This window comes from Oreochromis aureus, linkage group 23, assembly GCF_013358895.1.
Source record: "Oreochromis aureus strain Israel breed Guangdong linkage group 23, ZZ_aureus, whole genome shotgun sequence".
Lineage (NCBI taxonomy): Eukaryota > Metazoa > Chordata > Actinopteri > Cichliformes > Cichlidae > Oreochromis > Oreochromis aureus.
Genome location: NC_052963.1, coordinates 33,014,946 through 33,028,716, shown reverse-complemented (window position 1 = coordinate 33,028,716; position 13,771 = coordinate 33,014,946). Strand labels below are relative to the sequence as shown.

At 43.5% G+C, this 13,771-nt stretch overlaps 1 protein-coding gene across 1 annotated transcript; it reads right to left on the bottom strand.

Moving 5' to 3' along the window:
• Positions 1 to 2,047: 2,047 nt before the first annotated feature.
• amotl2a (angiomotin like 2a) lies at positions 2,048 to 10,227 on the bottom strand. The gene is made up of 11 exons (XM_031730520.2): positions 10,001 to 10,227; positions 8,246 to 9,064; positions 7,983 to 8,133; positions 7,481 to 7,625; positions 7,312 to 7,392; positions 5,577 to 5,872; positions 5,104 to 5,294; positions 4,916 to 5,017; positions 4,666 to 4,826; positions 4,207 to 4,386; positions 2,048 to 3,689 (listed from the first exon to the last, which is right to left on the bottom strand). Exons 2-11 carry the CDS (start codon positions 8,971 to 8,973, stop codon positions 3,604 to 3,606), a joined length of 2,121 nt encoding a protein of 706 aa, XP_031586380.1. The 5' UTR covers positions 8,974 to 9,064; positions 10,001 to 10,227; the 3' UTR covers positions 2,048 to 3,603.
• Positions 10,228 to 13,771: the final 3,544 nt, after the last annotated feature.

Below are 13,771 nucleotides of genomic sequence, written 5' to 3'. Positions count from 1 at the left end.
GGGTCGGGTGTATCCTTCGTAACCCACCATATCCCAGAATTCAGAGCGCGGCCCAGTCAATTCCAGTTTCCAACAACGAAGGCAGCTACTTAGGTTTAATATTACTCTTATTACTCTTTCTGGGTCACAAAATAAACTTTTAAGATATTTTAAGGTGAGATTGTAGCTGTGTAAACTTCAAATATCTGCTCGGTTTATCAAGACATCACCTACTTGCAAAAGTGCTCCGACGTTTTCGGAGACGTCTGTTACCAACCAGCTCGATAGCTAGCCGGGGCGAGAACAGCGAACTCCCAGCACATCATTTTCAAACCCCCCGCGGTTTTTCGCTACTCAGGTTATACATGATATATAAGTCCCTTAGATAACTTAAAAATGTTATTGGTTGGCTTTATTCAGCTGTGTGAAAACTATAACTTTAATCTCAGCCAATTTACTCACGAACAAATAAAACACTGAAAAAACGTCAAACAGAAAACTGATTAAACAGCAGTGTGAGATGATGGAGAATTTACACCAGTGTCCTGTTATATTTTAGATAGCAAGGAGGAGACGGCCGAGTTTATTAAACTCCACCGAGACAGCCGGTGACCAATTTCGTCCAATTTCACAGCAGCTCGCTTCCAGCCTACCCGGCCTTCTGAGGACCCGGCCCGCGTAGACCATGAAGGCCGGGTCCTCAGGAGGATGCAGCCTATGAATTTGGACACCCCCACAGACACACATACCTGCTAATCAGTGATAAGCAAAGGACTCATAAAGATACAACGTGGACAGTCTCTATCTCACAGCAGGCTGTGTTATATGTCAGGTAATTTTATTAAAATGCTCTAAAAGTCACCAGCAGCACAAACACAGTGGCGAGCTCAAGTTTTGTGACTAGCTAGGGTGAAGCCTAAGCAGACAGCAGATGCCTTTCAGTTGTTACCTTGGCAACCTCAGGCCAGTCCAGATGTTGTCTTCTTCCCAGAGTCTCCCCTGATACCTTTTCATGTGCATCCCTACAGGCCAGCCCCAGGAATGCCAATGAAAACACTTCATCACTGACAGCTCGCTTCTCAGTCTAAGCTGTCAGGATGTGATGCTAAAAGGGTTCATTTCTAAATCTAGAGACAACCGATTAGTACTTTTGACTAAGCATGTGATGATATCTATGACTGATATATGACTGAGGAGAGACTGCAGCCATTTTAAAGAAACCTTTGAGTCAAACCGTAAGTACAAAAGTTTAACCTCAACAGCCTGGTCATCCCCTAAATCCAGTATATCTAAAGAGACCAGAACTACAAAACTAGTAGATTTTTGTCACTTTGGGGATCAGCCTCAAGTCGACAGAGGATAGAGGTTTTGGGCTGCATTTTTCAACCTCGAAGATCTCTGAGGTCACTGAGATGTATTGTTTGGAAAGGGTCACAGCAACCAAAGGAAATGAGGCCGAGCTGAAGATGTTAAGATTCTCACTGGGAGTGACTAGAAATGAGTGTGTCAGATGAACAGCTAAAGTGTGGATATAAAGTTAGAGAGGCAAGGCTAAGATGGTTTGGATATGTGCAGAGGAGAGATAATGGATATACTGGACAAAGGATGCTGAAGATGGAGATACCAGGCATGAAGAAAATAGAGGAGATTCATGGATGTAGTGAAGGAGGACAGGCAGAGGGTTGGTGTGACAACGGGGTTTGCTAGGGCAGATGATCCATCCCCTAAAGGGAGCAGCTAAAAGAAGGCGAGGTCACTTCTTTACAGCCTGATATAAATGGTTGTGGTCTCTATAGCTGATATCTGCCTTCATAACAACTAAAAGAGGTGATTTTTAAACTTTTTATCTTTGAACTAATGAGGAACCGTTGGTGCACCCTATTTGGATTCAGTAAACTTAGCTATCTGATGTTAGCCGATGAAGTAAATCCTTCTAATTGTTCAAATATGGTCACTTGTGGTTCCAAAAAAGCTGGCAATAGCACCAAAATTTCCGATTTAAAATGTTTACGAACCAACGGGTGACATCTACGGCTTTACTTCAACAATGAAAACAGAGAGCCTTTTATCAGGAATATATTAAAACTTTATTATTGTGAAATGTTAAGGCATACATACAAATGTTTCCTTTACAAAAGTTCACAGCAACATCACGTTGGGTCAACCAGCTGAAGCGAGGCAACTTAACACAACCTTTTGTATTCGTCATCAACTATAACTTAAAGATAGAGTCCATCTTTGGCACCAGGAAACAAGGATCGAAAAAAAAAATAATTACAAAATATATTAACTTCTCTCACTTCAAACAGCCATTTGTGTAAACATATTGCAGAATAAGCAAAGGGCAGTAACTCTGACACACTGCACTGACCAGCAAATGCACTGTGATGGAGGATGAAGGAGAACATCGGGTAAACGTGAGGTTTCACATGCTAATATTTAAAAACTGGATGAGCTTATTGGCTTCTTCAGAAATCCACTGATGATGAGTTTTAATGTCCTTTTCCCATGGAGTGTGGCACATTCCAGTTAAATAGAAAACACATTCATTGAAAACAGAAGTGTACATTCATCAGCGTTCAGTGATCCTACATCACGCAGAGAGAAATAAATAGAAGAGTCCATATTAGGCTTACAGTATAGTCTACCCAGAAATGTGAGATACTTGGAAAAACAGCTGAATATAACAGCGATGGAGTAGCAAATGCGGGCCAATTATAGTTGACCGTTTCGACGTTCGTGGTAGATCCAGCTACCACGACTCAGAAGAAATAACCAGCCCAGAAAAGGAGTCATGTGGAGAATGCCTGCCATTTTAACAAGGGCGAAGGGTCAGACTTTAGATAGCCTTTTTCTTTAACGGGAGCATTCCCTCAGCGAGGAATGTGAGAAGATTAGCTCCGCTGTGGCATGAGAGGGGAGCGAAACACTGGGTAGCCACCTTCTGAGGCCCCAAACATTAGCCGGGGATCTGGAAAACCGGACCCCAGAGAAACAGCGTCAATCCTCACAGGCTTTTTAAAGAGAGAACCGAGCAGGCGTTTTACAGGCTTCGCATTCAAAAAAAAAGTTTCCAAATCCCCCTCTGAGCTGCGAGCAAGGCCCCTGAATGTATTTTAAAGAGGAGGGCAACTGTTAATTTAGCTCTGTTAAACTAAATAATCCTCAAACGTGGCAAGAGGACACTTATTGTGAGTCATTTTATAAATATTCCCATTACTTTCAGAGGGCATGGTAACAGGGATGCTACTGGAAAACAAAACCAAGAAGTGAGTCATGTGTATATAATTAGAAAAAAAAAAAAGTGGTGCACATTTAGGACAAACAAAATCACATCAATTATGAGCAGCATTTACATGTATAAATACAAAACATAATTAAAAAATAAAAAGAGAAACATGCACAATATATGCACAGTCAGCAGCCCAGTTCCTGTCACGCTGAAATACTGTCCAGGTACCGTGAACGAATCCCAACTGCCCGTTTATGAGTTGTGCAGAAACAGCAGAAGGAAATCTCAGCACACACATGTTGATTTAAGCCAGACGTCGAGGAAGCCCTGTAAAGTCTCAGCCAAAAGTTTGTGTCAGCGCTGCTGTCAGTCATACGAGCCGCAGCGAGCGCTCAAATGAGGATTTCCACCACGTCTGCGCCCAAGCTGTTGAGGCTCCTTAGCATCTTCAGCGGAAGCTTTGGCTCCTCCGAGGTTTCTACAGGCAGGACAGAATTTATAGATTAGAAAAAACAACACTGGAAGGCAAACTACCGATGCACGTGTCATTCGTTTAGATAAATATTTGTTATTTATACGTCCAGATTGTTTGGGAGTTACTCGTTTTTGGAAATATCCTCTGCGAAGAGGTCTGCACTTGCCCTGCGGTGCTGAAAGCACCAAAAACCTGATGTGAAAACTGAGTAGCAACATCTTTTTTTTCTAGAAATCATGACCCAGTTACCACGTGGTTCCTGGAGGAACTATTTTCTCTCAACCACATTATGGTAGAAAAGCAGTGTGGCCAGAGGCCTCTGTGGATCTTTTTTGTCATTATATCTAGAAAAAGACTACACTGCCAAGTGTTTCAGCTGTAATTTTCATGTTTGCTGATCTGACTGGAGGAAACAATGTAAAGCTGCTTGTCGGAGTAATTTGTCACTTTAATTCAATGACACATTCTTAAAATGAGCTGTGAGGAGCTGATTGGGCCTTAAGTACTTTGAAAAACCCACCAGGTGTAGCCGCTGAGCTTGCTTCACACATCTTGAGCTTGCCGTGCTCTGCTGTGGCCTCAGGCTCCTGTGAGGCCTCGTCGCTCTGCGTGCTGCAGTCTCGGCTCAGGACCTTAGCAGCAGCAAACAGCTTTGGCTGCAGCACAGCTGCACCTGTCTGGTCATCTGAGAGGCTCTTTCCTGCAGACAAAGAGAAGAAACTGCTTAATTACCTGCCTACATCCACATTTACGCGCTCCTGAACATCTGCCGCGCAGAGTTCTTCCCATGACTATTCTGGATGGGGCTATTCTGGAGTGAGAGATGATATGCATTCCAGTTTAAAAACAGGGCTGTCTCCTACTTGTTTTTGTCTTTTTCAGGGTGTGTGCATTCTGTCTGGCAGTTGTCACAGGATAGCGTGTGAAATTAAAGATTCCAGATTCCTCAGCTCGGCATGAAGTAAGGGCAGAAGCTCACCTTTGCTCTCCATGCCGCCGGTCGCTATGTTGATGGAGGGGACGGATCTGGCCGAACGAAGCCCCTGTTTCTCAGGCTTGCTCTGCTCCAACCTGGAGCGCTGCTGGAGGACTTTGATCACCGCGTCCTTCTCCAGGAGCTGAGCGTGAAGAGCGCGGATCCTGAACGCGCGGAGAACATCGTGAGTTTAGAAAATACATCACAGAGCAGGCAGAAGGAGACAATGAAGTATGGATAAAAAGATGATCACCTGTTCTCCATCTCCTGACGTCTGTGATGGGACAACGGCAGGTCTTCATTAAAACTACTGTCCGGAGAATGCCGCGGGGAGTGATTGATGATAGTTGTATCTCTGAAAATAAAATAACAGGTTTTCTAAATAATCCCCCAACTTTTACGTTTTGAATCTTCCCTGCATTGTGACAGATTTGTTCGTACCTCTGTGCTGCAGCTGTGGCTGCTGCATCCATTGCAAACTGCCTCATGGTGCTCTCCTCCAGGTACTTTTGCTCCCACTTGGTGATATCTGCCTCCAGGGCCAGGATACGCTCCTCCTTCTCCCTCAGCTGCTGCTGCAACCTGGACGAACTCGGTTCTGAAGCTGTGGAATCAGTGCTCTGGTTCTGGGACTGAAACGGGAGACAGAATAGAGCGTTTAACACCCAAGGAAACAAAATGCTCTAAATCTGACTCTCTGAAAATGTGTTTATCCCTCAATCCACTTTTACTACTTTAACTACGCAGGAATCCTCTAGCAGACTAAGGCTGGTCCCTTTCACCCTGTGAGCCAACCAAGTGTTTCTATAGGATAAGCCATTTGGACATGTTCACATTTTTAAAATCTACAAACTGAACTCTTGGGGGGATGCAAAGCTCTACCGCACATTTATGTTGTGGCTTGTTTTCCTCACCTGTTGTGCCCTGAGGCTTTTTAGCTCCTGCTCCAGCCTCGTGCGTAGCCGGAGCTCCAGCACTTCCCTCTTCTCACAGGCCGCCTGCAGCTGGGCCAGCGCACTCTGCAGCCTCTCCACTTTCTTCACGTACGCCCTCTTCCTCTGAAGTTCTTCTTCCAGCTGACGGTTGCGAGTCTGCGCCGAGGCCAGAGCCTGCTCCATCAGCTCCCGTCTCCGCTGGCAGTCCTCCCCGGACACTCGCAAGTGCTGAATCTGCTTCTCCAGACGTTCGCGCTCCCGCTGCTGCTCTTCATCTGCAATACAGGAAACAGCAGGTTAATGAAGGTGACGAAGCTCCTACTCTGAGTAACAACCACAATGGAAAGGTCAAAGAAATGTTAAAGTGAGTCTGATATGCTTTTCCTCATTTCCTGCTCGACCACTCAACTTGTTTGTTAGTCACCTCTGCTCATAATCATTTCCAAAAATGTCCAGCTCTTACCCATTTAAAAATAAATCTTTTGAGATTCTTCCTGGCTTTTGTTTGATTTTTTTTAAGTCTATAAAACTATATCACTGAAAAAAAAAAAAAAAAAAAAAAAAAGAGTAAAATGGGTCTTCTCTAAAGAGAAGCTCCCATGGCCTTCGCTGGGGTCAGTGAAGCCTTCACTCGGGAAGCATTTCAGTGCATTTTCAAAGGAATGTGACCCAACAACAGACATGAAGGCATGTGGTTCAACATCAAAACATTTGACACCTCATTTTCTGCAAAGTTTATTGCCCTCGTAAACATGAGATCAGTAAAAACAATATTTCTCATTGAATCTTTGAAAGCTAGTCTGCATTTCAATGAGCCCTTTTAGAAAGTTTAACTGACGTGCCTCTTGAAAAGGGGGCTGATTACACAACATGAGTGCATGCCTGTGGAGGGAATGCAGACTTCCTCTTATCCACTTACGCACACAGGCATAGCCTTGTACTGGTAAAAGCTCTGGAATGCCTCTGAGGACGTGAAGTAAACAAGCAGCTCAAAATATATTTCATGTGGTTCTCATAACACAAACATATAAACTACACATCCCACTATTGTACTGCTCCTCTCTGCTGTGCTGAGATAACCGTTTGGGAAAGATAATCACCAACACTGACACGACTGCATTTAGTGCCCAAATAGTCCCAAAATAAATGTTATTCCACCTAATCCTCGCTGTAGGGATTTCTCTACAGCTCAGTTCTGCACAGAGCTAAAAGGGAGCAAAGAAATATTCACAAGTGGCCGATCATCATTAAGCTATGGCGTAAAAAAGCAATGCCCAAACAAGGAGAATGAGCAAGTCAGGGGTCATGTAGAGTTAGGCCAGGACACCCAGACGTATTAGTTCCCCTTGAGAAGGGAGGTCATTAGCAGTGATGCAAAACTGAGCCCATCAGTTAAAAAAATAAAAAAAAATTTAAAAGGGGGGCATTCCTAGTGGCAAACACCCTGAAAGTCCTAAAAACATCTCAGGAATCCAGGCCACATTTACTGCAGCATAAAAAAAGGCTGGAGTCTAGGTGCCAAAAGTAACTCACAGGAGAGATACGGCCATTTGAGTGACAACATGTAGACAGCACCACATCACTAAAGAAGGAAACCAATCCCTGCTCAGCTATGTTCCTGCTATTGTTCAGTGTTTCACAGGGAATTGTGATTGATTCTGTGATGAACTGCAGCGTGAGAGGAGTTTGTAACAAAAGACTGATGCAGACTCACTTTGCTCCAGGAGTTTGACAAAGACGTGCTGCTTCCGGTCGCCGCAGTCCGCTCTGTGCTTGGTAGCCACATCGAGTTGCTCTGCATGGAGATGACCAGCATACCACAATGAGCACACACACAAACGGTAGGTTTAAAGCCAGGAGACAGACATATAATGGAACCTTACCTCGCAGGTCTCTGTTGAAGTCATGCATTCTCTTAATCTCTGCCTCGAGTTTATTCCTCATCGTTTTCTCCAGAGCTTCTCGCTTGGCAGAGCCTTTCATGAGGGTCTCATAAGCCTCAGATATCCTCTGAATCTCCAACTCCAACTGGGAAGAAAGATGAGAAAATGAGTCTCTGGGGGAGGAATTCCTGCATATTGTCTGGTTTATGTTGCAAATGCTACTATCAACGAGGCTAATTAGTCTACTGAATGCCGCCTGCTGTGAAATGTCTTTTTAACACTACATGAATGAATAATGGAATTAACATTCCAGAGTGAACACTCGTGATCCCAGGTGTCAGCCATGTATCTCCTCACATGCCAACATGTTTTTAAAGACAAAAGGAGATGCGTTGTAGAGATTCCATGCTCTGAATTAGTGAGAAAACCCCTCACCTCTTGCGCCAGCTAAAAACTTTTGTTTTCTCACGACCTCAACGAACATTTACTACCATCCTCTCACCTTCTGAAGCCTGGTGGCCTTCTCCGTGTACACCTCCAGTTCCTTCCTGAGCCGCTCGTTCTCCCGCATTAATGTGTCGCTCTCAAGGGAGTTGCTGTCTGAAGCTGCTGTGATGCCGTTGTGAGCCGCCTGCGACTGAGCAGACACAAACCTGGAGACAGGAGACAACAACAGTGCTGAAAAGACCCCCAAAATAAAAGAACAGCAGACTTCTCTGGGGCTGTTCTTCGTTTTTTGATATCGCATCTGTTTGTGGATGTTACCTGTGCTGTTGTGTGTAGAGGGGAGGATGAGGGTCTTGGTTGTATTGCACATACTCCTGTGAGTGGCTGAGCATGTATCCAGGAAGTCTGACACAGAAAGGATAGTCTGGGGGTGGTCCTCGCTGCTCTGCACACGGCTGAGCCCTTTGTCTGTCAGGTGTCGCAGCATTTAAAACATTATTGTGATGATTATAGAGCTGTGGGTAGCTGTGTGAGGAACTCATAGGCAGACTGTCCCTAGACCGGTTTCTCTCCAGAGAAAGCTGCATGAGTCTCTCACTGAGAGAGCGAGCATGCTCTCTCTTCAGATCCCACTGTGCCTCACTTCCACTTCCCACTACATCCATGCTGGGTCCATCCTGTTCCGCCTGCCCCTTCTGAGAGTTTAGGAACTGGGAGTGGGCTTTGGCCTCCTCGTAAGTAGGCAGTTCCTCCTTGTGGAGATGGTACAGGTGGCACACGGGGCTCTCAGAGTGCAGGCTGTCTCCTTGGTGCTCCTGACCTTGAGGCTCCTGCCTTGTTGACATCTGGATGTATGGAGTGTCCTCCTGAGTGAGGCTCTCCAGTGAGGAGCGGGGACTGCCGGTGCCGCCGCCGCTGCTGCCTCCACGCAGTGCCTGCTGCTGGATGGCCAGAAGCGTGCGCGTGTCCGTCAGGTTTCCGTAGCGGAGCTGTTCCTGGATGAGACGGTGCAGGACCGTTCCAGAGGACTCCTCAGCAGTTCTCATGTCAACCAATAAAATAACAGTTTTAAAAAAAAAAAAACGAAACAAAAACAAGCCTCGATGTGGCAGCGTGGGCACTTCACAAATCACACATCTGAAAGGAAAAGAAAAACTGTGGTCAGACTCAACAGTGCACAAACTTATCCACACTTCTGTTGCACAATGCTGTGTGTGCATGAGCTGTAGCTGGAAATACCCCTGATAGTGATGTCACTGGAGATCCAGTTTTTATGGCTCAGATGCTGCCATGCATAACTTTCTCCAGTCAGACAAGCGTAATATTCAACGGTCGCACACACTCAACAATTCCAGTGATTCAAGATCAGATAGTGCCCAAAACATGATGATGAAGACAAAGTCTTCAGAATACAAATGATGGATGCTTTAAAATGCACAGGATGCTTTATACAATTAACTCATTTTAACTTTCAACACATGAAAATCCGGAGTAAAATTAATGCCTTATTAAACCACTACAATGTGTCCTGACCGCACAAAATAACTACACAGCTACATGAGATCAAGAGTGAATTACGCAAAACATCATCAAGTCTAATCCTCCAAGCTGAAAAAGCAGCAGTAAAGATTATTTAAAAATCACCTTAAAGACATTAATGTCAGGGGTGTGAAACATAGGGCCTGGTGGCCAGAACCGGCCGCCACAGGGTCAATTTGGCCAAGGTAAATGTTTTTGTTTTGTTTTTTCAAAGTGTGAAAAGTCTTTAAATTGTTTACTATCAGTATTTTGAGTTTGAATTATAAACACATAAAACACAAATTGCAAAAGCTTTATGGGTAACTCTACATTTGAATGGTTTGTGCATTTATAGCTCCCGCATGAATGAGACAAATGAGATGAAGATATCCAATCTGTTTTTTAAATGGATGGATCTGTGTGTGGCTCATGAATTAAAACGGGACTCAGATGTAATCTGATAAGTAAGTAACTGCATCCGCATTGGACTCCGTCCACACACCAACCGACAGAAAACGTTCAGATAAACTTATTCAAATAGAATGCTAAACTCACCAAATTTTAGTCTCATCGCACAGTGAGCGGTGCCGTCGTATCTCAAATTAATGATCTGCGCTTATTGTTCAAAATAAACGTCCACAAGTGTGCGGAGCTCCTTTCCTCCGTGCGCATGTGTGCGCGCTGACGGGTAGCAAGCAGCAGACTGAGCGGAGCGGAGCTGCGAGGCGCACTAATAAATAACTGAGAGCTGATTGTTCGCTGCGGCTGGAATGACAGGAATGCAAAGGCTCCGAGTCCCTGTGGGATCAAAAGCAGAGCAGAGGGGAGGAGGGAGAGGATGAGGAGGAAGAGGAGGAGAGAGGGGCGGTGTGTTTAAAAAAATGGATTCAGAGCAGTAGAAGCAGCAGCCAGCTGAGGGGCTGCTTGTGTCATGTAAAAGAGCTCGTTGTTGTTTTTTTGTTGTGCGGCTTCAGGACATTTGAATGCACAGTTTCTATAGCTGAGGAAGATTTAAGTCCCTGCATTCTCATGTTTAAAGGTTTCTGTGGCACTGCCGCACAAAAAAGATAAAAAGCAGTAAAATAGCTGTTCAAATACTTTAGGAATGCAATGTTAAAAATGTGATATTTTGAAGGATTTTTGCGTCAAAATAAAAAAATGTCACAAACACTATTTAGTTTTATTATATTATTATTTTATTTTAATTTTTTAGACCTCAACTTAGATGTGCCAAATTAAGCCAGTCTGTCTCCGTTTCTCATCACAAACTGAGGAAAATCTTTTTATTTATTACTAATTTCTTTTACTTCAGTAACTTTGTTTTCATGTCAGAAAATCAAGAAAAATCCGCCACAGTTTCCACAGTGATGCTTTTAAACACTGCTTTATCTAAAAACAGCAGAACCAAGCTCAGACAACAACAGCAACTTTACGTTTCCAAGTTCATTGGCGAGTTTTATTATAGACTGTATATGAAAGATGGCCACTGAGATATCCTCTAGTATTCAACGCTTGGAAGGACTAAACTGAGTGCATACATCTGAGGTATGAAAAGAGCGGCACGCACCTCCGCCAGCACAATACAAACTATTTTAACTAGCTTCATTAGCAAGCGGCCCTATGTTTCACAGAAGTGTTATCCTTGTGCTAATGAGCAAACTGCGTTTATACCACATGTACATACCACGCCACAGTTTGTTTGTACATGTACAGTGACAATAAAGGCCTATTTTATTCCGTTCGACCAACCAGACCTATCACGGCTGCTGAGGTCTCATTCACAATGACGTCTCATTACATATTTGGGAAAGTGTACATCAAGTTATGCTATACATTCAACACACTATGAAGCTAGGCAAAGTCTTGTTTGTTTTTTTTAAGCCTCAGGCTAAACATTTCTGTGGTTGTTAGGATGGACCCAACAGAAACTTGCAGATCACAAGGTAGGCATCACAATCTCCAGCTTTCTCCTGATTAATGAAGATCATAATCTCCATACTGAACATCGTGTTGTATTAAATGCGAACCTTTAACCAGCAACAAACCAGAATATCACACCAAGGAAGTTGTTGCTGAGCTCATAGACCATGTAAGCTGTAGCCTCTTTTTCCTCATAGCTTTTTATACAATTGTTATTTATAACTATAGACTCGCTGCCTGCTTTTCATAAAAAAGAATGCATGCTTAAGGCACTTCCATACTGCCTTCACTTTCTAGCCCCAGAACCCATGTCCATCTTTTATGGCTATCTAACTATCTAGATCTTTAGATAGACGATCACAGTCAAACATTCCAGCTATTTTTCCTGTTCATAGTTCTTCTCTTCTTGAATTTTTGTTTCCTTGTAACATTTATACCTGTTTTATTGACCTTTCATTTGCCTGCTCATCGTCACCTGGTTTGTTTGCCCTGTTGTCTGCCCACCCCTGAATGACCTCAGACCCGATAAAAGATTTGGATTTGGAGCTTTTACTCTGCCTCCTCTGTCGTGCGTTTTGGTCCTATTGCTCTTATACACAAACTTGACATTTGACACAAGCTCAATAACAGATTTTATACCTGCTACACTGAGGTGCAGATGAAAAATGATGTCATATCATTGAGACCTGGACTAATCTTTATTTCTTTTGTTTGCATGGACCTGGTAAATATTTAAGCCGCAGCCCGTGCCAGTTAATTGCAGTGTGTATGTGTGGACATGGAGGGGAGAGGGGCGACGTGAGGCATGCTGCCTGCCAGCTGTCCGCGGACTGAAACCCCCCCTTCCCCTCCTTTAATAAGAGCTCTGAGAGATGCATTGTTCTCCCAAGAAAGCAGACATGATGGGGGCAGCCCTGCCATCTGCTGTTCTCCCCTCCACCTCAAGCACCGGCTGCATTCAGGCTGCATGTGGATGCAGACCCTGGGATCAGCTGGCAGTGGGGGCTGTGCAGCAGTAATGTTATTGAGTGCATGAACACCATCAAACTGATGTGGTGATTTGAGGTTGTAGTGAGTGTAAACAAGTCCTCTCTTTTTAACGTGATGCGCGCAGCCGACAGTGCAGGTTGCTTTATCTTAAACAGTCGCAGGTATTGATTTGCATGGCAGTTGAAGTCCAACAGCTGCTAAAGAATGCTGAAGAACTGATAAACAGGTTTCACCATTTCATGATCCTCTGGATAAGTTTAGGTTTATGACACCTCACACATTTGTCTATATGTAATTAGACAGAATGATGCCGGTTTCTGTACATTCAGTCTTTGGTTCAGCGTAGGTTCTTCTGGCTCCAAAACTGGCCTTTGGTGGGTCACTATGCACATAAGCATAACTGATCCACATACAGTTGGGGCAAAGAATCAGTTTGACTTTACAGAAGCCTGTGAATTCCCCTGGTATTTTTGGCCATCTGATAAACAAAAAATGCGTTTTAAGCTTGAGTGAAGGAAAGCTGTGAGTCTGATCATTTTAATGTAATATCAAAGCCTATTCAGACGGTGCTAATATTTTTATTAGCAGGTAAAACCGTAATATATAAAAGATTAACATAGACAAGGTAATGTCACCCATTGGGTAGTGTAGCACTGATATTTTGAAACCAAACGTAACAAAGCGAAGAACACAACACACTCATGGGTTAAACAATCACCTACATGATACAACAGCCCCCCTTTTTGCCTCCATTTGGGATCATACTTAATAAAATAGAATTTAAGTAAGACTTGAAATGGCAGTTGAAACTATAAAGTCATCATGAAAGTGATCAAAGATCATGTGAGGAGTGATGCTTTTGACACAGTCTCCTTTTATACAAATTTGAACCTGAATTTAAGTTTAATAAAGCTTAGGATCTCTGTGATAATAAGTCATCTCTATCCATAGAGGACAGCTAAACAAACACACACACACACCAATTATATGTGGGAAAACTGTGCTGGTAACATGAAGCGTATGAGTGACTGTGCATTCCTGTTGCCTGGAAATTAGATTATGCAACCTATCCCACGCCACAAACAACAGTAATTTCCAGGTACTTCTGTCTCAGCATTGTACCGCAGGCTACATGAGAAGTCAAACACCTAATAATCAGACCATAAATCATTAAAACAAAGCAAACAGCAATGCAAGTCACTTGGTAGAATGAACCCATGGTAGAAAAAACCTTTTTGTTTAATAAAGTTTTTATTCTTTTAAAGACATATTTATAGAAATATTTTGGGGAAAACAGAATATCCAGATGAGTCATTACCAAAGACTAGAGTGAGAGTTTTGCCAAGCTGGGTAATTGCAAGTAATTGCTGGGTAGCCCTGTCTCCTAGCTTCCTGTCTTTAAGCTAGGCTAATTAG

Bases quoted from the DNA above. Each gene is read 5' to 3' on its own strand.
- amotl2a (XM_031730520.2), bottom strand. From the start codon at position 8,973: ATGAGAACTGCTGAGGAGTCCTCTGGAACGGTCCTGCACCGTCTCATC. The intron at 4,387-4,665 runs GTGAGCTTCTGC...CTTTGTCTGCAG, and splicing joins CGGCGGCATGGAGAGCAAAG to GAAAGAGCCTCTCAGATGAC. The intron at 3,690-4,206 runs GTGGGTTTTTCA...TCCTGCCTGTAG, and splicing joins AAGCTCAGCGGCTACACCTG to AAACCTCGGAGGAGCCAAAG.